This window comes from Trachypithecus francoisi, unplaced genomic scaffold (genome assembly GCF_009764315.1).
Source record: "Trachypithecus francoisi isolate TF-2019V2 unplaced genomic scaffold, Tfra_2.0 Lachesis_group20, whole genome shotgun sequence".
Taxonomy (NCBI): Eukaryota; Metazoa; Chordata; class Mammalia; order Primates; family Cercopithecidae; genus Trachypithecus; species Trachypithecus francoisi.
In genome coordinates, this window is record NW_022681466.1 from 9585379 (window position 1) to 9606927 (window position 21549).

The window sequence follows — 21549 nt, forward strand, 5'->3', positions numbered from 1 at the left end:
CGCACTTTGCTCTCGGTCCCTAGCGGTGCCTGGCCACGCCCCCGGCGGGTGGAGCGGGGCGGGGCGCCGGGCAGGTTCCTCAGCGTTCCGCGGCGGCGGCGGCGGGGACGGCGACGGCGACATGGAGAGCGGGGCCTACGGCGCGGCCAAGGCGGGCGGCTCCTTCGACCTGCGGCGCTTCCTGACGCAGCCGCAGGTGGTGGCGCGCGCCGTGTGCTTGGTGAGCCCGGGGAGGGCGGGCCGGGACACCCCGGGGAACTCCCCCCGCCGCCAGGCCCGGCGGGACCCTGGCCCACGAGCGCGACAGGTGGCGGCGGCGGCGGCGTCCGGGGCCTGGCGGCGAGCGGGGCCGGCCTCCAGCGTCCCGGGCCCCACCTTCCTGCCCTCTACAGTCTGTCCCACTGTCCCCTCCCAGTCCCGGGTCCCGACACCCACCCCACCCCACCCCCAGCCCCGCGCCCCGACGTGGGGTGTCCCGAGGCTCCGCAGGGAGCGGGCCCCTGCCTCGCTGGCAGTGGGAGGAGTTTGGGGGCAGCTCCCGGACAGGTGGCCCGCACGCCGCGACTCCCAGCTTGTGGAGTTCACCGGGACTGGGCTTTCTGAAGCCACGTGGGATAAGGGAGGGGGCGGGGGGCAACCCAACGCCATGAAACAGGGTCTGTTTCCCACTCGGGGCAGGCCACGGGTCCGCCTTCCCATCCCGAAGTTGAGGGACCCTAAGATGTACCCCCTCTCAATAAGCTGGGCAATACCTCCAAAACCAGGTTTTATGTGTTGGGGGGGCCTGTGCTTGGACAGCCAGCCCTGAAAGCTGGAGAGGGTGTCATGAGGGGGCAGGCGGAGGTGGACCTGCTGTGCCCAGACCATGCCTTCTGAGGTCCCCCAGGGCGCCTACACCCGCTCCCAGCCAGGCTGTGGGGTCTGACCACCTCTGTCCTGGGCTGTGTCCAAGAATCAGGTGCCCAGTGGGTCGGGATGGCAGTGCCAGGAGTCCTGGATGGGCACCCTGCTCCCATCATCCCGGAGGTCCGGCTTCATTTCTAGCTGGGGGCGGGGCCTGTGACTGCCAGCTCCAGAGCCCTGTAGGGAGCTCCCTGGGAGGGCAGGGCAGGACTGGCAGGGGAGAGGCCTGGGACCATCCTAGAGGGAGCCTTATGCCCAGAGACCTGTCCCACATCTGCTGAGGTGGAGCAAGCATGGGTGGTGGCCTTGAAGTTTAGGGAGGTGGCATGGGGCTCTTCCCAAGGGGCTGGAGCCCCCCTACACCCACCCTGGGTCCTCCAGGGGTCTGAGTTCAAAGCTGTATCCACAGGCCTGAGTTAGGCCCCTGTGCATGCAGGGCCCTTTGCGGGTTGGGAGACAGACTGGGAGGGACCAGGATGCCACAGAGGCTAGAAGTCCTTGTGTGGAGAAAGCTGGCCAGGCTCAACCAGGGAGGGGTTAGAGGGGGTTCCAGGAGGTGAACACATGGGGGCGCCGGAATGGCCTTCCCAAGAGGGCCTGTCCGCCTTCACCAAGGTGTTCAGGCAGAGGCTGGACGCTATAGAAGTGACTTGGGCTGAAGGTGACGGGGACTCTGTGACTTGGTGGCCTGTCTTGTTTAAACCTCTTTCAAGATGAGGTTGGGCTGGGGGTGGAAGGACTGCTCTTCATCCATCAGGTACCTAAACAGAATGATTCCTGCAGGCAGGCAGCTGGGGCAGGAGCAGCCCCTACCTAGGAGGTCCCTGCCCATTCCCCACCCGTCCCCAGTCCAGGATTCCCAGGGGCAGGCCCCCTGGTGCCTGCAGATTCTAATCCTGGGATGCACCAGGAAGCACTTTGCTCATCAGCTCACCTCCGCAAAGTTTGGAGGGGCTAACATGCCAGCCTCCAAAAGGGGACAACAGGCCAGGCGAGGTGGCTCATGCCTGTAATCCCAGCACTTTGGGAGGCCGAGGAGGGCTGATCACTTGAAGTCTGGAGTTCCAGACCAGCCTGGCCAATATGGTGAAACGCTATCTCTACTAAAAATACAAAAATTAGCAGGTGTGGTGGAGGGCACCTGTAATCCCAGCTACTAGGGCGGCTGAGGCAGAATTGCTGGAACCCAGGAGGCAGAAAATGCAGTGAGCCCAGATCGCACCCTTGCACTCCAGGCTGGGCAACAAGAGCAAGACTCCATCTCAGAAAACAACAACAAAAACCCAAAAGGGGGCAGCAGTGGTGGGAGAGGCCTGTGTCTGTACCCCATTGAGGTCCCCGCTGTGTGTGCCCCTCAGGCGGCCACCAGCCCTACCAGGTCCTCCCCTCCCGGCAGGTCTTCGCCTTGATCGTGTTCTCCTGCATCTATGGCGAGGGCTACAGCAACACCCACAAGTCTAAGCAGATGTACTGCGTATTCAACCACAATGAGGATGCCTGCCGCTATGGCAGTGCCATCGGGGTGCTGGCCTTCCTGGCCTCGGCCTTCTTCTTGGTGATCGACGCATATTTCCCCCAGATCAGCAATGCCACTGACCGCAAGTACCTGGTCATTGGGGACCTGCTCTTCTCAGGTATCTGCCTGTGGCACCTCCATTTGATCTTGGGAGGTGACTAGGAAGGGGACGCATTAACTCTGGGGTTCCGCAGCTGGGGGGCCTCGGCCTCTCTGGGAGCGGCAGGGAGCAGCTCACTTCTCCAGGGCATTTTTAGGAAAGGGTTTTCAGCTAGTGTTTCTCCTTGCTTGAATGGCCCCAGCCCTGCCTGGGGTAGCTAGAAGCTGAGTGGACCCCCAGCACACCCGAACAGATGGGCTTTGCCTCTGCCCCTTTTGTCCCCTAGGCTGTCTGCTGGGACCCACCATGCCAAGGCCCGAGTGCGGGGAACTTTGGAGGTGGATCCCAGCCCGGCTTCCAAGTCCTCCCCTCCATATTGTGGAGGCTCCCGGAAGGTCCCTGCCTAGGCCCTGCCCTACCTGCCCCGTCCCCTCCCAGAGTCCTGGAAAGCCCCTCCCTTTCCATGGAACTGACACCCCACCCGTCCTCCCCCAGCTCTCTGGACCTTCCTGTGGTTTGTTGGTTTCTGCTTCCTCACCAACCAGTGGGCGGCCACCGACCCGAAGGATGTGCTGGTGGGGGCCGACTCTGCGAGGGCAGCCATCACCTTCAGCTTCTTTTCCATCTTCTCCTGGGTAGGACGGCCAGGGGCCGGTTCTTGGGGTCTTGGGTAAAGGGTGGTAGAAGGTGGGGTCCCCCACCCACCTGTACCCCTCTGTGCTCTCCCTGCAGGGTGTGCTGGCCTCCCTGGCCTACCAGCGCTACAAGGCTGGCGTGGACGACTTCATCCAGAACTACGTCGACCCCACCCCGGACCCCAACACTGCCTATGCCTCCTACCCAGGTGCATCTGTGGACAACTACCAACAGCCTCCCTTCACCCAGAATGCGGAGACCACCGAGGGCTACCAGCCGCCCCCTGTGTACTGAGTAGCAGTTAGGGTGGGAAGGGGAACACAGAGGGCCCTCCCCTCTGCCCTGGACTTTCCCATGAGCCTCCTGAAACTGCCAGCTCCCGTCTTTCGCCTGTTCTACCCCGTGCAGCTGACACCCAGCTGCAGAGCCTCCCAGCCTAGCGGGGGCTGGCAGAGCCAACAGTGCCTGTGCCTGGAGGGCTTCAGTCCGCCACTCACTCCTCCAGGGCACTTTTAGGAAAGGGTTTTTAGCTAGTGTTTTTCCTTGCTTTTAATGACTCCAGCCCCACCTGGAGTGGCTGGAAGCCAGCAGGCACCCATGTGCTGCTGACAAGTGCCTCAGCTTCCCCTGGCCCGGGTCAGGCTGTGGGAGCCGCTGTTATCAGCGTTCTCTGCCAAAGACTCGTGGGGGCCATCACACCTGCCCTGTGCAGCGGAGCTGGACCAGGCTCTTGTGTCCTCACTCAGGTTTGCTTCCGCTGTGCCCACTGCTGTATGATCTGGGGGCCGCCACCCTGTGCCGGTGGCCTCTGGACTGCCTCCCGTGGCGTGAGGCGGGGCTGGTGCTCACAGCACTTCCTCCTTGCTCCCACCCCTGGCAGCAGGGAAGGCCTTTGCCTGACAACACCCAGCTTTATGTAAATATTCTGCAGTTGTTAACTTAGGTAGCATGGGGAGGGCAGGGGTGCTCCATGGCTCCCAGACTGTCTGTGCCGAATGTATTATAAAGCCTTGGGGGAGATGCCCGGCCCTGGGATGCTGTTTGGAGACAGAATAAATGTTTTCTCATTCAGTCTCCAGTCATTGGTTGAGCCACAGCCTAGGGGTTGGAGGAAGACTCCACTCTGGGTGCTGCACCCTTAGGGGCTGGCTTTATGGAACTTGTATTTGGAACAAGGCAGTGGCAGTCCGCCCCCTCCAGCCTGCCTGGCTGGCCCCCTTCCCTCTATCTGGGGTCGCATTCCGCACAAGCCTTTCATCATCTTAAAATAGTAACTGTGCTCAGCCTGTAAACAAGATTTTTCTGGCCTGCAGTGCCAGGGTCCTGCTGCTCCCTTCCTAGAGTTGGGGTGGGGGTACCTGGGAGTTGCCAGTGAACGCCCCTTCCCCGTAACCTTTCCCAGCACTGAATGAGGGGTGCCATGGGTAAGACCAGGTTTCTACCTTACTCCAGGGTCAGCACCTCTGCAGCCTTCCTGGGACACAGCAGGGAGTGGCCTTGGCCATCCAGCCCGCCCCTCGGAGATTAGGCCCATCTCTGGAAGAGGTCAGGGCCCTGAAGCAACTCCTGGCTTCCTCTTTTGAGCAGTGACGGAGCTGTCATCAGCAAGTCCCGATTGTTTAAAACTCCCCAGTACAAACTAACAGGGTGCTGCTCCCAGCCTCACCCGATGGCTTTGGCTTGGGACATCACTAGCGAAGGGGAGAGGGAGGCTGGGGAGGCCCTGGGAGCGGTGACCCTGTCTGCGCAGGGCACACTCAGGCACAGCACCAAGTCCACACCTTACCCCAGTGATGCTTGCCCCCAAGTGAGCTGCCAACAGCCCATCTCTGAGGCACAGCTGAGAGATGTCTTCTTGACTCCTCAATTACCAAACAAAACCTGACCTTGCAGGCCCCGGGACAGGACAGTGCCTCATCCTTCCAACTGGGCCCGGGCTCCTCTGTACACCGTTTTTGTCCTGACTCTGGCCCAGACAGGAAGCAGATGATGTTCCTCTTAGGACACGTCCCATGACCATTTCTCAGTTAGAGGGTCGTGGTTAAGACATCAGTATTACTACAAAAAGATCTGGGGGCCAGGCGCATGGCTCACGCCTGTAATCCCAGCACTTTGGGAGGCCGAGGCAGGCGGATCACTTGAGGCTGGGAGTTCAAGACCAGCCTGGCCAACATGGTGAAACCTCATCTCTACTAAAAATACAAAAATTAGCCAGGTGTGGTGGTACATGCCTGTAATACCGGCTACTTGGGAGGCTAATGGGGGAGAATCACTTGAACTGGGGAAGCAGAGGCTGCAGTGAGCAGGGATTGCACCACTGCACTCCAGCCTGGGCAACAGAGTGAGACCCTGTCTCAAAAGAAAACAAAAAGATCTGGAAGAAAATCCCCACCCAAATCAAGCTGAAGCTGTCCATGAGACCCGGGGAAACCCAGGTTAAAGAGAAATGTGCATCCACCAATCAGTGAATTTTGAATTAGTTAATTTCATACACTACAGCAGAGGCATGGACCCTGCCCTGTCTCCCCACTTGAAGAGGTAAGCCCCTGGGATCCAAGTCCCAGCAAGGTTGGTGCCACCCATCTTGGTGAAAGATGCTGTTGTTCCTGTGGAAACCATCACCAGAGGTAGGAAGGGCTTTGAGCCCAAAAGGAAGCAAGAGGGCGTGAGTCCGGGCCATCCTCAGAGGAGGGCGGGAGCCGGTCCCAGGAAGAAGGGCCTAAGCCTCAGTGTGGCCCAAGGCTCAAAGGTGCTGGTGCAGGCTTCCCAGGAAGAACAGAAACTCAGCAGTGAAAGCCGCAGAGAGGAAGAAGCAGGCTTATGTCAACAGCGTGTGGCTCTGTCCCTCACCCAAAGGAGGGGGAGTGTGCCGGATCCCAGGCCACCAAGCGTGGCCAGCTCCAGCCTGGGTGATCGTCCCAGCAGTCGAGAGGGAAGCTTTAAGCAGGCCAGTGGGTAGGAGAGGAGGGAGTATGTGGCAGGTGGGGCAGCCACACAAAGACTTCCCAGAAGGCCAAGGTGTGGTCACCCTCCACGCCTCCCAACTTCCTCCTGGAGTGGCCAGGCACCATGTGGGGCAGTGTCCGCTAGGCAGCGGCGGCAGGAAGGGAGCGGGCGGCCCTCGCAGGCCTCTCAGTTGGTGGGGCTGCATTGTAGAATCTGCTGTGGGGCAAAGAGCTTCCTGGCAGCCACGGCCTCCCCTGGCTTTCCTGGCACTGGGCAGTTCTCTTTGTTGTCCGGCCCAGCAGGCTGGCCTAAGGCCTTCTTGAAGTAGCAGAGCCGACACACAGAGTGGTACTTGTCTGCTCCCCCAATCACCTCGACCTGGCAGGGACAGAGGACAGGTGAAGGGCCAGGACAGGAAGGAGGCAGAGCCACACCCCCACCCCGCCGGCCCGCAGGGAAGGCAGGGAAGGCAGGTGGAGCTACCTCCTTCTCTGTGCCCAGCCTCTTGGTATAGGCGGCTTCCCGGAAGCACTCCATGCACACTGCGGTCAGCTTCACCACGCTCTCGGCCAGCGGCACCAGGTTGAGGATGGTCCCGAATGGCTGTGCTCCCATGGAAAGACAGCAGGCGCTCAGCCACCTCACCAGGCGGGTTTTTCTTTTAAATCCTCTGATTCACAAGCACTAAAGCCAGGAGTTTTCTCTGACCTTAGTCCTTCTCCTAACCCCCAGAGCACCATGCCCAGCTCTGTCCCTCTGCTGATTCAAAGCACCTGCCAGACAGATGGAACCAGTTTGCACAGACCGCGGAGTCCCTGGGCTCAGACAAGGCCTGGTCTGAGCAGGTCGGCCACACCCCTGTGGTGGCTGAGCCCTGGTCACCCAGAGCTGGTGTCTGTGTACCCACCCAGAAACCCCTTCCCCTCCTGGATCCCAGCTCCAGACCTGGATCAGACGCCTTACCTTCCTCTGGAATGTTCCATCCAGTGCAGCCACAATTACAGTCTTCCCAGCGTTGGCCATGGCCTCGCAGAACTCCACGATGTCAGGGAACTGGAAAGGACAGGTGGAGAAAGCGTGAGCTTCCGCAGCAGCTCCCTGGATCCCCAGCGAAGATGCTGCCAGATCTGACAACTCCGGCCCTTTGGCCTGGAGCAACTCTCCCACGAGGCTCCACAGCCTGGGGGACTGTGTCCCTCTGTGTGCCCTCCCAGCAGATGACAGGCATATCCACAACGGCGCAGCCCTTTCCCCCTGCAGCCAGCTTCCGCTCCAAGTCCAAGTCCCCGGGACTCAGCGTCGGACTTCCACGCCGACTGTGCTATTTAACGCTGCAGCGGACAAAGGCCTGCTGCCTTGAGCTCGGACACTGCTCTCCGTTGGACCCATTTTCTGTGTGACCTTGGCAATGAATTAACGTCTCTGAACCTGTTTCCTCTTTACTAAGAGGAAGGTTCTGTTTTTTTTTTTTTGTTTTGTTTTGTTTTTTGAGACGGAGTCTCGCTCTGCCGCCCAGGCTGGAGTGCAGTGGCCGGATCTCGGCTCACTGCAAGCTCCGCCTCCCGGGTTCACGCCATTCTCCTGCCTCAGCCTCCCGAGTAGCTGGGACTACAGGCGCCCGCCACGTCGCCCGGCTAGTTTTTTGTATTTTTAGTAGAGACGGGGTTTCACCATGTTAGCCAGGATGGTCTCGATCTCCTGACCTCGTGATCCGCCCGTCTCGGCCTCCCAAAGTGCTGGGATTACAGGCTTGAGCCACCGCGCCCGGCCCTGTTTTTTTTTTTTTTGAGATGAGTTTCACTCTTTCGCCCAGGCTGGAGGGCAGTGGTGTGATCTCGACTCACTGCAACCTCCGCTTCCCGAGTTCAAGCGATTCTCCTGCCTCACCCTCCTGAGTAGCTGGGATTACAGGCGCCTACTACCATGCCCAGCTGATTTTTGTATTTTTAGTAGAGACGGGGTTTCACCATGTTGGTCAGGCTGGTCTCAAACTCCTGACCTCATGATCCGCCCTCCTCGGCTTCCCAAAGTGCAGGGATTACAGGCGTGAGACGCCGCACCCAGCCAGGTCCTGTTGTTTAAGGATGGAAGACCCTAAGTTATATACACGCTCTTTGGTGAATAGGTGGGTATTTTGTGCTCTTGCCTCCCCCTTTTTAAACAGGTAATGTGCTTTGAGAAGGGGCAGGGGTCCTACTGGCCATTTACAGAGCAGGATGACACAGCACAGCCTTCTAAGTATCGGGCCTGCACACAGCACATTTACTGCGTAAATCAAACGTCACTTTGGCCCAGGGAGAAGCTCAAACTCTGGCAAGTGCTTTGGTGATTCTCATCAATCAATCATATCACTCTTAGCTGGCTGAGTTCATATGTCCAGACTGGCCTCTGGGTTGGGTGAAGTGGGGATGTCCTTGTCCTTGGGTGCAGGGTCTCTCTCTCGGGGCCACTCAGGCTTTCTCAGCCAGGTACTGAGGTTTGAGGTTATTGGGACGTGAGGGCTTAGCAAGGCAAGGACTAAGGGGTGGCTTGAAAAATTCCAGTTGGATCCAAGCAAAGCCCTACGTGACTGATTGTGCTCAGCTGACTGCAGGGGCCTCTGGAGAAGGAAATCTAGAGACTCCAGCACGCCGGGGCCCCTCCCCGCCATGCACTCATTCCCTCTTTTTCTCTGAGGACTCATCACATGTCACAAAAATTCAGCTCCCAGCCTGCAAGGAGCTGTGGGCCAGCACACCTCCTGCACCAGGGGCTCGCCCCCTGGAGGGCTGATGCTGCCATCGTTGCCATTTGAGGCTGGATCTCGCCATGTCCTGTGCACTGTAGAGTGTTAGCTGCATCCCTTGCCCCCACCCATTAGATAGATGCCAGGAGCATGCCTCCCATCCCCCAGTTGTGACAAAAATTGTTTCTAGTTGTTGTGAAATGTCCCCTGGGTGGGAATCGAGAGGGGAAGAGTTGAGAACCTTGCTCCATAACCCTCCACATGAGGGTAGAAAGCAAACCCCACACTCTCCCACATCAGGGTTTCAGGACGGAGGAAGGTCCTCAGCCCCCACTCCACCTGGCACTTCCTCCCCCGTCCGGTGCAGACGCCACCCCTCTCCCAGGTAAGCATTAAACCCTAACCCCAGCAGAGGTCCCTGGGCAACCAGGGGCCTTGGAGATAAAGATGGAGGTATCCGAGTTGTTTGGGACGTTTCAAAGTGGGCCCTGGCAGTCATGCTGTTGCTGTTGGTGGTTTTGTCCCTTGTGTTTAGGGGACGTTATGGTTTGAATTGTGTCCCCCACCCCGCCAAATTCATATGCTGATGTCCTAACCCAGAATATCTGTGAATGTGACCTCATTTGGAGATAAGGTCTTACAAAGTGGAGTGATCGGGGTGGCTTCTAATCCAATGACTAGTGTCCTTATAAAAAGGGAAATCACAGTGGCTCATAACTGTAATCCCAGCACTTTGGGAGGCCAAGGTGGATAGATCACCTGAGGTCAGAAGTTCGAGACCAGCCTGGCCAAGGATTAAATCCCGTCTCTACTAAAAATACAAAAATGAGGCGGGCCTGGGGGCGCATGCCTGTAATCCTAGCTACTCAGGAGGCTGAGGCAGAATTGCTTGAACCCAGGAGGTGAAGGCTGCAGTGAGCCAAGATCGTGCCATTGTACTCTAGCCTGGGTGACAGAGTGATACTTTGTCTCAAAAAATAAAAACAAACAAAAAGTTTAAAAATAAAAAGGGAAACCTGGACACAGACACACACAGAAGGAGAACAACATGAAGACAGGGAGAAGACACCACCTACAAGCAAGGAACAGTCCCTCCCTTGCAGCCCTGAGAAGGAACCAGCCCTGCCAACACCTTGATCTTGGACTTCCAGCCTCCGAAGCTGCGAGAGGATGTCTCTGTTGCTCCCTTTCCCAGCCTGTGCTACTGTGCTATGGCAGTCCCAGGAAATAAAGAGTACATGTGAAATAAAACTTTGGCCAGGTGCAGTAGCTCACACCTGTAATCCCAGCACTTTGGGAGGCCAAGGCGGGCAGATCACCTGAGGTCAGGAGTTCGAGACCAGCCTGGCCAACATGGTGAAATCCCTTCTCTACTAAAAATACAAAAATTAGCTGGGCGTGGCAACGCATGCCTGTAATCCCAGCTACTTGAGAGGCTGAGGCACAAGAATTGCTTGAACCCAGGAGGCAGAAGTTGCAATGAGCTGAGATCACGCCATTGCAGTTGAGCCTGAGCAACACAGAGAGCCTGTCTCTACATAAACAAACAAACCAGAGTTGTTCAGCTCAAGGGGTGTTCTTAGTGGTCTCTGGCTTAGGAGACTTGGGCTGTGGTAACTTATATAAATTATGAACTTGCTTTTTTTGAGATGGAGTCTTGCTCTGTCGCCCAGGCTGGAGTGCAGTGGCGCGATCTTGGCTCACTGCAAGCTCCCCGTCCCGGGTTCATGCCATTCTCCTGCCTCAGCCTCCAGAGTAGCTGGGACTACAGGAGCCCACCACCACACCTGGCTAATTTTTTGTACTTTTAGTAGAGACGGGGTTTCACTGTGTTAGCCAGGATGGTCTGGATCTCCTGACCTCGTGATCTGCCCGCCTTGGCCTCCCAAAGTGCTGGGATTACAGGCGTGAGCCACTGCGCCCGGCCAGATTAAATTTATTATAGGTTGCACATCTCTAACCCGAAGGACTCCAAAATCTGAAACTTTTCAAGCGCCCACCACAGGTGGAAAATTCCACACCTGACCTCATGGGACAGGTCACTGTCAAAACTGTGGCTCGGTCGATGAAGGCAGGCCACTTCCGGCGTAGCCATGGCGGCTAACGCTACTACCAACCCGTCACAGCTGCTGCCGTTAGAGCTTGTGGACAAATGTATAGGATCAAGAATTCACATTGTGATGAAGAGTGATAAGGAAATTGTTGGTACTCTTCTAGGATTTGATGACTTTGTCAATATGGTACTGGAAGATGTCACTGAGTTTGAAATCACACCAGAAGGAAGAAGGATTACTAAATTAGATCAGATTTTGCTAAATGGAAATAATATAACAATGCTGGTTCCTGGAGGAGAAGGACCTGAAGTGTGAATGAATTTCCTTGACTTATGCTAGATTCTGTTTTGTCTTTTAATGACAAGAAAATGGAATTTTTTTTCCCCACCTTCTAATGTTTAAATCCCATAAAGCTAAGTTTCCCGTTAAAGGGAAGTGCTTTGAAGATGTGTACCCATTTTTGTAAGTTAATCATAATTATCCTGGAAAAAGAAGAAAAGAGCTTCTTCTTTGGAGACGAAAATAAAGGTGTTTTTGGTTAAAAAAAAAAAAAAAAACTGTGGCTCACGCCCGAATTACAAAATACATAAAATTACTCTCAGGCTATGTGCATAAGATGTCTATAAAACATAAATGGATTTTGTGTTTACACTTGGGGCTCATTCCCAAGGTCTCATTATATTATGAACATGCAAATATTCCAAAACCTGAAATCCGAAACACTTCTGGTCCCAGGCATTTAGGATAAGGAATACTCAACCTGGGTTACTTGTGTAGCAGAACAGAAAACACAAAAGGTTTCTTTTTTTGAGACAGAGTCATACTGTCATCCAGGCTGGAATGCAGTGGCATGATCTTGGCGCACTGCAACCTCTGCCTCCCAGGTTCAAGCAATTCTTATGCCTCAGCCTCCCAAGTAGCTGGAATGACAGGTGGGTGCCACCACGCCTGGCTAATTTTTGTATTTTTAGTAGAGATGGGGTCTCACTATGTTGGCCCGGCTGGTCTCAAACTCCTGACCTCAAGTGATCCACCCGCCTCGGCCTTCCAAAGTGCTGGGATTACAGGCGTGAGCCACTGTGCCCAGCCAGAAAAAAAGTTTAAAAAAATAAATCAGAGCTCCTACTATTGCAAAGCAACTCTGCAAGCCCGCCACACGCTGTGCAGCCGCTGATGAGCACGTGGGGGTGGCGCTGGGGCCAGGGTTCCCACCCACCACCAGCATCTGAAGCACAGCACCCCCAGCTAGTAGCTTCAGGTTTTCCAGGTGAACCTCTCTTGGATGCCAACAGTTTCTACAAACCAGTGTGAGCACCTCTGCGTCTCTCCCGGGGTACAAAGCAGCACAGAAGCTTCTGACCCAGGGCCTTCCTCAGGATGGCACGGTGGCTACTCTGTGAAAGGCTTTCCCTGCTGACCCAGAAAACAGGAACAAGGCAGGTTAGGCCGGGCTTCAGCCACTGTCCAGGTAGACGATGAAGGAACAAAGGACAGTCCTTCTGCTGGGTCCCGTGCTGGGAACCCCTCTCCTTGATCTAGAACTGCTTGCAATGGGAAGACCCTGAACTTCCTTTTTTTTTTTTTTTTTTGAGACGGAGTCTCGCTCTGTCGCCCAGGCTGGAGTGCAGTGGCCGGATCTCAGCTCACTGCAAGCTCTGCCTTCCGGGTTTACTCCATTCTCCTGCCTCAGCCTCCCAAGTAGCTGGGACTACAGGTGCCCGCCACCTCGCCCGGCTAGTCTTTTGTATTTTCTAGTAGAGACGGGGTTTCACAGTGTTAGCCAGGATGGTCTCGATCTCCTGACCTCGTGATCCACCCGTCTCGGCCTCCCAAAGTGCTGGGATTACAGGCTTGAGCCACCGCGCCCGGCCTTTTTTTTTTTTTTTTTTTAAGACAGAGTTTTGCTCTTGTTGTTGCCCAGGTTGGAGTGCAGTGGTGCAATCTCGGCTCACCACAACCTCCACCTCCCGGGTTCAAGCGATTCTCCTGCCTCAGCCTCCCGAGTAGCTGGGATTACAGGCATGCGCCACCACGCCCGGCTAATTTTTGTATTCTTAGTAGAGACGGGGTTTCTCCATGTTGGTCAGGCTGGTGACCCTGAACTTCTTGAAGAGAACAAGGGCACACAGAGGCCAGGGCAGAACGCTGATGTCTGGATAGGGTGTAATAAATACTCACTGAATGAACTCAAGTTTTACTTGCTGGCCAGGGAGGAAGTAGACTGAGAAATCCCTCCTACAGGCTGAACAGGGGACAGGACTTAATACACTGGCTCCTGACTCGGGGGATTTGGATGTGAAGGAAGGAGGAAGGAGAAGGGAAAGGTTTGTGCCTGGAAGGTCTGGGTCAGCCTCTGTCAACAAGGTTTACAGAGCCAGGAGAACAGAGCTATTGAACCACTCACAGCGGCAGGTCAGAAGGAGGGAGAGCCTTGCCAAAGGTGAAGCTTCCTTGTTTTGAGAGGGCCATGTCCCCAAAGCTGATGCAAAATCCGTGGATGCATTCCGAGGCCAGTTTGACAACAAAAGAGAACAGCTGCAGCCCTGTTCCCAGCCTGGGCTCACTTTCTCACCTGGAGTCCCTCAACCACAGGGCAGCAACAACAATGTCTCCCTGTACGCAGAGGCAGGGGGGTGCTCAGAGGCGCACCTCTGAAGGTCAGAAACTGAATGGGCACACCCAGGCAGGGAGATGCCAGCTGCCAGGTGGTCGGGAACCCAGAGCGGACACTGGCAGCCTGGAGTGAGTCCCTCAACTCCACAGGGCAGATGCCCCGCTCAGGGGAAGGGCACGTCAGCCTCCCCATGGGAATGGAATTTGCATCTGTGACTCATACAGAATGTCGGGCAAGAACAGAACCAGGAAGGCAGGACTGGCCTGCGGGGGGTACAGGCCCTGTGATGTCCGGGCAGGGTATTCCAGCGGGAGCAGCCTGGCTCTGTGTTGGGAAGCAAGGTGGCTGGAGATCTCAAAGTACTCACCAACAAACTCATGTATTCTTCCTCCAGGGTGTAGAATTAGACTAAATGTACAGTCCAGGGTATAGAACTAGACTAAGTGTGGCCAGGCGCGGTGGCTCACGCCTGTAATCCCAGCACTTTGGGAGGCTGAGGCAGAAGGATCACCTGAGGTCAGGAGTTCGAGACCACCCTGGTCAACATGGCAAAACCCCGTCTCTACTAAAAATACAAAAGATTAGCTGGGCATGGTGGCAGGAGCCTGTAATCCCAGCTACTCGGGAGGCTGAGGCGGGAGAATCACTTGAACCTGGGAGATGGAGGTTGCGCCACTGCACTCCAGCCTGGGCCACAGAGCGAGACTCTGTTTCAAAAACAAACAAAAAGAGAACTGGACTACGTATACTAAACGTATAAGTGGCCCTGTGCCCAGGTTCTAGTCTTTGAAAGATCAGCAGAGGTGACATTTGCAGCTTCTGGCCTGGCCCATGAAAACCTCACACCATGGGGCTCCGCCATGTCTCTCCCCTTCCGTGTCTGTATACAGCCAGCCAGGGTGACCTAAGCCGCCTCGTGGGCGGCCTCCCCATCAACCGGCTTGGAACCACGTAGGGGTCTGTGAGCGAGAAATAAATTCCTGTTATGTTTATATCAAACCATCACATTGTGTACTTCAAGGCAACCCTAAAAGTACCTAAGAGGTCAAGTCTGCTGAGCCCTCAGAGACAGTTTCGGTTTCATTCATTGGTGATAAACTAACAAAAATAAAAAACTCCAAAGCAGAGAAAGAAAAACTAAGATAACAGAAAATAACCCAGAAACTCAACTGCAGAATGTGTTCCTGAGGAAATAGAAAAATCTGGAAAAGTCTAAGAAAAAATTTTCAGAAACATAACGGAAGGAACAGCATAAATTTAAAAATAACCCAACAGTAACTTGTCAAAACGGAGGATGATGAATTAGAGCAGCAGATATAAAAATAGTCATTGAAACAAAACACACTTTGCAAGATGGAACCCAGAACACCTCAGAGAGGGATGAGGAGAGAAATACCTGAAGTGATAATGGCTTCATTCCTTCCCCAGAAATGAAAAGGCACACCAGCTATAAAGCAGGATAAACGAAAACAAAGCTTACCCTAGACTCATTGTGCTGAGAGAGAACAGCTAGAATACCCGACCAGAGGTAACATTAGAGAGATGGCAGCCTTCCCCTGAGCAAAAACACAACGGCCAGCGCTGCTACTCTTCAAAGCAACAAGATCAAGGCTGGGCGTGGTGGCTCACACCTGTAATCCCAGCAATTTGGGAGGCCGAGGCAGGTGGATCACCTGAGGTCAGGAGTTCCAGACCAGCCTGGCCAACAGGGGGAAACCCCATCTCTACTAAAAATACAAAAATGAGCTGGGCATGGTGGTGCACACCTGTGATTGCAGCTACTCAGAAGGCTGAGGCAGGATAATTGCTTGAACCCAGAAGGCGGAAATTGCTGTGAGCTAAAATCATGTCAATACACTCCAACCAGGGCAACAGAGCAAGACACTCCATCTCATAAAAAAGGCTGGGGGTGGTGGCTCACGCCTGTAATCACAACACTTTGGGAAGCCAAGGCGGGTGGATCACCTGAGGTCAGGAGTTCAAGACCAGCCTTAGCCACACACGATGGTGGGTGCCTGTAATCCCAGCTACTTGGGAGGCTGAGGTGGGAGAAATGCTTGAATCCGGGAGGCAGAGGTTGCAGTGAGCTGAGATCATGCCATTCATTGCACTCCAGCCTGGGTGACAGAGTAAGACTCTGTCTCAAAAAAAAAAAAAAAAAACAAAACTACACAAAATCAACCTATCCCTTGCTGCCCAGCTTAAACTAGAGGACAAGCCGGGTGCGGTGGCTCAAGCCTGTAATCCCAGCACTTTAGGAGGCCGAGACGGGCAGATCACGAGGTCAGGAGATCGAGACCATCCTGGCTAACACGGTGAAACCCCGTCTCTACTAAAAAATACAAAAAACTAGCCAGGCGAGGTGGTGGGCGCCTGTAGTCCCAGCTACTCGGGAGGCTGAGGCAGGAGAATGGCGTGAACCCGGGAGGCGGAGCTTGCAGTGAGCTGAGATCCGGCCACTGCACTCCAGCCTGGGCAGCAGAGCGAGACTCCGTCTCAAAAAAAAAAAAAAAAAAACCTAGAGGACAAAAGAAAGATTTCTATACAAAGCCTGGCAGCTTCCCATCTATACATCCTGGCTGCAAAAACTACTAAAAAATGTACTCCAACAACAAGAAAATAAACGTATAAGAAACAAGCAAAAGAAACCATGAGGCAAACCAAACACTACTCCCCACCTCCCTTTTTTTTTTTTTTTGAGACAGGGTCTGGCCTTGTCGCCCAGGCTGGAGTGCAGTGGCACTATCACTACTCACTGTAGCCTCAATCTCCCAGGCTCCATCCTTCTGCCTCAGCCTTCTGAGTGTGCGCCGCTATGACTGGCGATTTTTTTTTTTTTGGAGAGATGGAGTTTTATTATGTTGCCCAGGTGAGTCTCCAACTCCTGAGCTCAAGTGATCTGTCCACCTTAGCCTCCCAAAGGCGGAGATTACAGGTGTGAGTCACTGTATCTTGCCAGTAAATAGATATATATTTTTTATAAAGGTAAAATGGCCAGGTGCCGTAAGTCACACCTGTAATCCCAGGGCTTTGGGAGTCTGAGGGGGGTGCGGATCACCCGAGGTTGGGAGTTTGAGACCAGCTTGACCAACATGAAGAAACCCCATCTCTACTAAAAATATAAAATTAGCCGGGCGTGCTGGCGCATGCCTGTAATCGCAGCTACTTGCGAGGCCGAGACAAGACAGAATTGCTTGAACCCGGGAAGCGAAGTTTGCAGTGAGATGGCACCATTGCCCTCCAGCCTGGGCAACAAGAGTGAAACTCCGTCTCAAAAAAATAAAAGGGTAAAACGAATTCTACATGACTATGACAGGGAAACTAGAAGGGGGCCTTCAGAGGGTATTCCAACACTAGTTGTAGCTATTTAACCTTGTTATTTTACTAAAAGATCAGATAACCTCCAAGTCAGCGGCAGAAAACGGAGGACAGAGCAGGAGCTGTCAGGAAGAGTGGTACCAGGACAAGCCGACTTACAAACTGCCCCTCGTCGATGCCTATGACAGCCACGCCCAGGGCCTCCTGGGCCGCGTCTCGGAGCAGGCAGGCGGGCAGCGCCTCCATGGTGTTCCTGGGAAGAGAAAGCCAGAGGGTGAGCAGGCACAGGGAGGCCAGAAGCCAGAATGCAGAGGCCAGGGAATGGCACTGTCGCGACCACCCGCTACCTGCAAAGCAGGCTCAGTGTTCACCCAGCCAGGCTTTGAGAAGTTAGCACCTATGGGAAAGGCCCTCGTTCAGAAAACCAGTTATTTATTTTTTTTTGAGACAAAGTCTTGCTCTGTCGCCCAGGCTGGAGTGCAGTGGCGCCATCTCGGCTCGCTGCAATCTCCACCTCCCAATTCTCAAGGGGTTCAAGCGATTCTCCCACCTCAGCCTCAAGAGTAGCTGGGACTACAGGCACACACCATCACACCCAGCTACTTTTTGCATTTTTAGCAGAGATGGGGTTTCACCATGTTGGCCAGGCTGGTCTCAAACTCCTAACTTTTAAGTGATCCACCCGCCTTAGCCTCCCAGAGGAAAACCAGTTATTTATACAAGCCACTTCACTTGATGTTTTGGATTAGAAATTAGTAATGTCCAATACAAAGCTCAATGAGACTAAAAACTCTTCCACTGTTCGGCAGACAAGGCCAACTTCATCAGTTACCAGGGCCCATGATAGCATTAGGGGTCAGCCAAGTTTCCTTTTAAAATTCAGAAGAATGAATAACTAGAACTGGGCCTGGGTTATATTTGTCTTTATATCAATTATGTTACAAAATATAAATTTTTAAAATCCTGTATTCTGGCCAGACACAGCAGCTCATACCTGTAATCTTAGCACTTCGGGGAGGCCAAGACGGGAGGTTCATTTGAACTCAGGAGTTCAAGACCAGCCTAGGTCGAGACCAGCGAGATACTATGTGACAAAAAATCTAAAAATCAGCTGTGTGTGGTGGTGTGCACCTGTAGTCCCGCCTACTCAGGGGGCTGAGGTGGGAGGATCACTTGAGCCCAAGGGTTTGGGGTCACATAATAGTAAGCTATGATTGAACCACTGCACTCCAGCCTGGGTGACAGAGAGAGACCCTGTCTCAAAAACAAACAACAAACAAACAAAAAAACATTTGACAACTATTGTTTCGTTATTACCTTGCTCTAATCCTACTTCAAGTTCTGGAAAAAACGTGTGAAACAGTATTTTGTGCATTTTAAATTCCCTCTTCCCTCCCTAAACAGAGGAAGACAAAGTGAGGCAGGTGGGAGGCCAGCTGTGGGCCCTGCAAGGGCATCCTCTCTGGAGCTGTCAATGCTGCGGGCCCAGCCTTGGCCTCTGTGACCCGTGTTAGAAATGACTTGTGACACACAGGCAGAGCTCATATTTAATCCTGGATCTGACTGACTCCAGAAGTTACACTTCCAACAGCTGGAACAGAGTGACCTCTGCTTTCCCTGTCCCCGCCAGGTGTAACACCACCCTGTGCTGTGGACATCGCATCTTAGGAATGAGGAAGCAAATTTGGAAAAGTAAATGACCTACATCAGACAGCATGGCCAGGAAATACGGTTAAATCCCCACACACCACTCCAAGCCCCAAGCACCCTCCACTCCACCACCGTCTGGCTTCAGGAGCCCCTCAGCTCCCACCGAAGGCCACATGCCAGGTGGATCCATTCTCTGCACAGCTGTAGCAACTCTCAGATACAGGTCCCAGCAAGGGCTCTGTGGTTGCAAGCTCTATAATGTGTGGCACAGCATGGCTTTGCCACTGGGTGCCCAGGTGGACAAGTCCAGAGGACCAAGCAAAGCGTCTCAGGCTCAGAAACATCAGGCCCACATCTGCTGCCAAGGAAGTGAATTTAACTCCCAACCTGAGGTTGCAGGTGGAAATGTCCAGTGATCTCAAATAGCTACACATAAAAAGAGGCAGCGTGAAGGCTGCCAGGTGACCAGGACCCAGCCAACAATGGACAACTAAAAAATTAAACAAAAATCTGTGTGCAGGCCAAATCAAACCAGTTTGCAGCCTGTGTGAAGCTGAATCCCTACAGCAGAGTTTCTGAACGTTGGCAGGTTCCTGACATTTGGGGTCAGCTCATTCTTGCATGGGGGCCGTCCTGTGCACCACAGGACCCTTAGCAGCAGTGTCCCTGACCTCTACACATTAAAGCCCAGTAGCATCCCCTCCCCTCTCCAGTTGCAACAACTAGAAACTTCTTCAGACATTGTCAAATGGAGCCTGGGGGCAAAATCACCCACAGTGGAGAACCACTGGCTCCAGCCCAGGGAATGGAGAGTGTGCACTGCCTTGCCGAGCACCTTGGAAAGTGTGCTGATTTGAATCGTTCGATGCTGGGTCAGCGTGATTAACCGTCCCCACTAAAGAGAGTTCTAACAGTGTGTCCTGTGCCTTGTGATTTTCCACTGGACAGGACTGCAAGGGGCAGGGACTGACCGGTCATGTGTGCAGAAGCTGCTGCTGTAGCGAGTGTCTTTGGCATACTTGATCACCAGGCACTTGTATTGAGCAATCTGGAAGCGACGGACACGTCTCATCAACTCTGTGCTGCAAGAGGAGAGAGGGTCAGGTGAGGTCCACAGCGGGAGGAGAACCCTCCCCACTAAGCCTGGCTCCTCATTGCCCCTAGTGTTATGCAGACTGAGCCCACCACAGCCAGAAAAGAGCAGGGCAGAGCAGGCAGGGTATAATATCCCTACAAAGAGGGTTGGAAGTCAGAATTCTCTATGGGGAAGAGGTCCAGGAACGGTACTCAGGTGGTCCCAGGAAGTGTGGGAGGAGTAACCTTCTCCAGGATGTAGTGGGGAAGGCAGAGGCAAAGGCTACATGTAGAGCGGGACCTGCGACTGCATTCCAAATAACCTCATTCCAGAGTTGTTCCCAGAGTTCAGAGCTTTTCTTTTTTCTTTTCTTTCTTTTTTTTGAGATGGAGTCTCGCTATGTCGCCTAGGTTAGAGTGCAGTAGCGCAATCTCAGCTCATTGCAACCCCTGCCTTCGGGGTTCAAGAGATTCTCCTGCCTCAACCTCCCGAGTAGCTGGGATTACAGGAGCCTCCCACCACGCCCAGATAATTTTTGTATTTTTTTTCAGTAGAGAGGTGGTTTCACCATATTGACCAGGGTGGTCTCAAACTCCTAACCTCAAGTGATCAATGCACCTCAGCAATCCAAAGTGCTGGGATTAAAGGCGTGGGCCACCGCGCCCAGCATAGAGCTTCTCTAAATTAATTTCAGAAAACCTTTGTGTGCAGTGTCAAAAGCACTTGCTTCTGCGTCCAAGAAGTCCAAATCTGAGCCTCATCATCCTGAGCAAGGAGTTTGAGCTGAAGTGATCCCCAGGGCCATAAAATGTTGGGGCAGGGCATGGTGGCTAATGTCTGTAATCCCAGCACTTTGGGAGGCCGAAGCAGGAGGACTGCTTGAGACCAGGAGTTCAAGACCAGCTTGGGCAACATAGCAAGACCCCAGCTCTACAAAAATAAAATAAAATTAGCTGGGTGGGGGGTGCACGCCTGTAGTCCCAGCTACTTGGGAGGCTGAGGTGAGAGAACTGCTTGAGCCCAGGAGTTCGAGACCAGCCTGGGCAACAAAGAAAGATCCTATCTCTACAAGAACAAAACAAAACAAAAAGAATGGTGGGTGGGTAGTTTACTCAGGAAACTCACTCACTAGCCCCACCTGGGTCAGGGAATGGTTCTGTCACCTCAGGAGAGCAGAGGCTCCACGGCTTCAGACTCCTTGGTGCAGAGAGCGACTGCGTTTCCTTGGCCTTATAAGGAAACAGCCACATTGAATAGGGGTGTACAAAAAGGCCTGGCCCACAGTGGACACAATTGGTTGCCACCTTCTCAGAGGACTTGGTGGGGAGGAGTGCTAAGCTGTAACCAGCTGTGACCAGCTCCAGGAAGGTGTGGCGTCCACACAGGAGGAGGGGCTTGGCCGGGGCAGAAGGGGGCGGAGACTTCCTCCTGGACGGAATTCAAGGGAGGAGGAGAATCCCGGGCGGGAGCTGTGGGAAGCTGTGCTGGTCCTTCTAGGGGAAGGGAAGGGACAGGGGTCCCCGGAGAAGGAGATCCACCCCAGCCCCGCGAAGCCATTACCTTTTTCCTGAGAACATCGGCCCGAGAATCACCTAGGAGAGAAGATGAGGTCATTTGGGGGCCCGCCCTGCGCGGATGCCGGGGCACAGGCTATCTCCACGACCCCCTCATCCCCAGTCACGCGCAGGGCTGACCCCTGCACCTGGATCTGCCCCCGGGTCTTGCTAGGGGAGCCGGGCAGCACGGTGGGCAGGTTAATGCAACTCATGGCGCCTCCGGGAAGTTCACGGATCCAAGGGTTCTCCGCCGCGGTCCCGCAGTAAGCCCCTGGTTCCCGCGCCACCCGCTTTAAACCACGGCGTGCTGGCCAATCACGAGTCGGTCCCGCTGCCCTGGGGCCAATCAGCGCCCGGCCTCCGACCAGGCGGGAGATTTGACCACAGCCCGCCCCATCGTGGGAGGGATCCGGGAAGTGCGCCCAGGGACTGGGAGGGCCCAGTAATCAGGGGGAT

At 54.4% G+C, this 21549-nt stretch overlaps 3 protein-coding genes across 5 annotated transcripts; 2 read left to right on the plus strand and 1 right to left on the minus strand.

The window, feature by feature from the left end:
- The first annotated feature begins 51 nt into the window (after nucleotides 1–51).
- SYNGR2 (synaptogyrin 2) lies at nucleotides 52–4229 on the plus strand. 2 transcript variants are annotated; one of them, XM_033182402.1, is made up of 4 exons: nucleotides 52–220; nucleotides 2300–2537; nucleotides 3015–3154; nucleotides 3252–4229. In XM_033182402.1, the coding sequence occupies exons 1-4, from the start codon at nucleotides 122–124 to the stop codon at nucleotides 3447–3449; spliced, it is 675 nt and encodes a 224-aa protein (XP_033038293.1). In that variant the 5' UTR covers nucleotides 52–121; the 3' UTR covers nucleotides 3450–4229. The 2 variants fall into 2 exon arrangements, with proteins under 2 accessions (XP_033038293.1, XP_033038294.1); XM_033182403.1 differs by lacking the exon at nucleotides 3015–3154.
- A 1391-nt stretch (nucleotides 4230–5620) lies between these two features.
- On the minus strand, nucleotides 5621–21545 carry TK1 (thymidine kinase 1). 2 transcript variants are annotated; one of them, XM_033182408.1, is made up of 7 exons: nucleotides 21240–21539; nucleotides 21098–21129; nucleotides 19434–19544; nucleotides 16972–17065; nucleotides 7065–7154; nucleotides 6585–6704; nucleotides 5621–6479 (listed from the first exon to the last, which is right to left on the minus strand). In XM_033182408.1, exons 1-7 carry the CDS (start codon nucleotides 21303–21305, stop codon nucleotides 6288–6290), a joined length of 705 nt encoding a protein of 234 aa, XP_033038299.1. In that variant the 5' UTR covers nucleotides 21306–21539; the 3' UTR covers nucleotides 5621–6287. The 2 variants fall into 2 exon arrangements, with proteins under 2 accessions (XP_033038299.1, XP_033038298.1); XM_033182407.1 differs by having other exon boundaries at nucleotides 5621–6704; nucleotides 21240–21545.
- Nucleotides 10883–11437, plus strand: LOC117066767 (U6 snRNA-associated Sm-like protein LSm5). The gene has a single exon (XM_033182410.1). The coding sequence runs from the start codon at nucleotides 10920–10922 to the stop codon at nucleotides 11193–11195; it is 276 nt and encodes a 91-aa protein (XP_033038301.1). The 5' UTR covers nucleotides 10883–10919; the 3' UTR covers nucleotides 11196–11437.
- Nucleotides 21546–21549: the final 4 nt, after the last annotated feature.

Excerpts from the sequence above, each read along its gene's own strand:
- SYNGR2 (XM_033182402.1), top strand. The coding sequence starts at position 122 with ATGGAGAGCGGGGCCTACGGCGCGGCCAAGGCGGGCGGCTCCTTCGAC. Across the intron at positions 221-2,299 it reads TGGCGCGCGCCGTGTGCTTG|GTCTTCGCCTTGATCGTGTT; the intron begins GTGAGCCCGGGG and ends CCCTCCCGGCAG. Across the intron at positions 3,155-3,251 it reads TCTTTTCCATCTTCTCCTGG|GGTGTGCTGGCCTCCCTGGC; the intron begins GTAGGACGGCCA and ends CTCTCCCTGCAG.
- LOC117066767 (XM_033182410.1), top strand. The coding sequence starts at position 10,920 with ATGGCGGCTAACGCTACTACCAACCCGTCACAGCTGCTGCCGTTAGAG.
- TK1 (XM_033182407.1), bottom strand. The coding sequence starts at position 21,305 with ATGAGTTGCATTAACCTGCCCACCGTGCTGCCCGGCTCCCCTAGCAAG. Across the intron at positions 21,130-21,239 it reads AGACCCGGGGGCAGATCCAG|GTGATTCTCGGGCCGATGTT; the intron begins GTGCAGGGGTCA and ends CTTCTCTCCTAG. Across the intron at positions 6,705-7,064 it reads ATGGAACATTCCAGAGGAAG|CCATTCGGGACCATCCTCAA; the intron begins GTAAGGCGTCTG and ends ATGGGAGCACAG.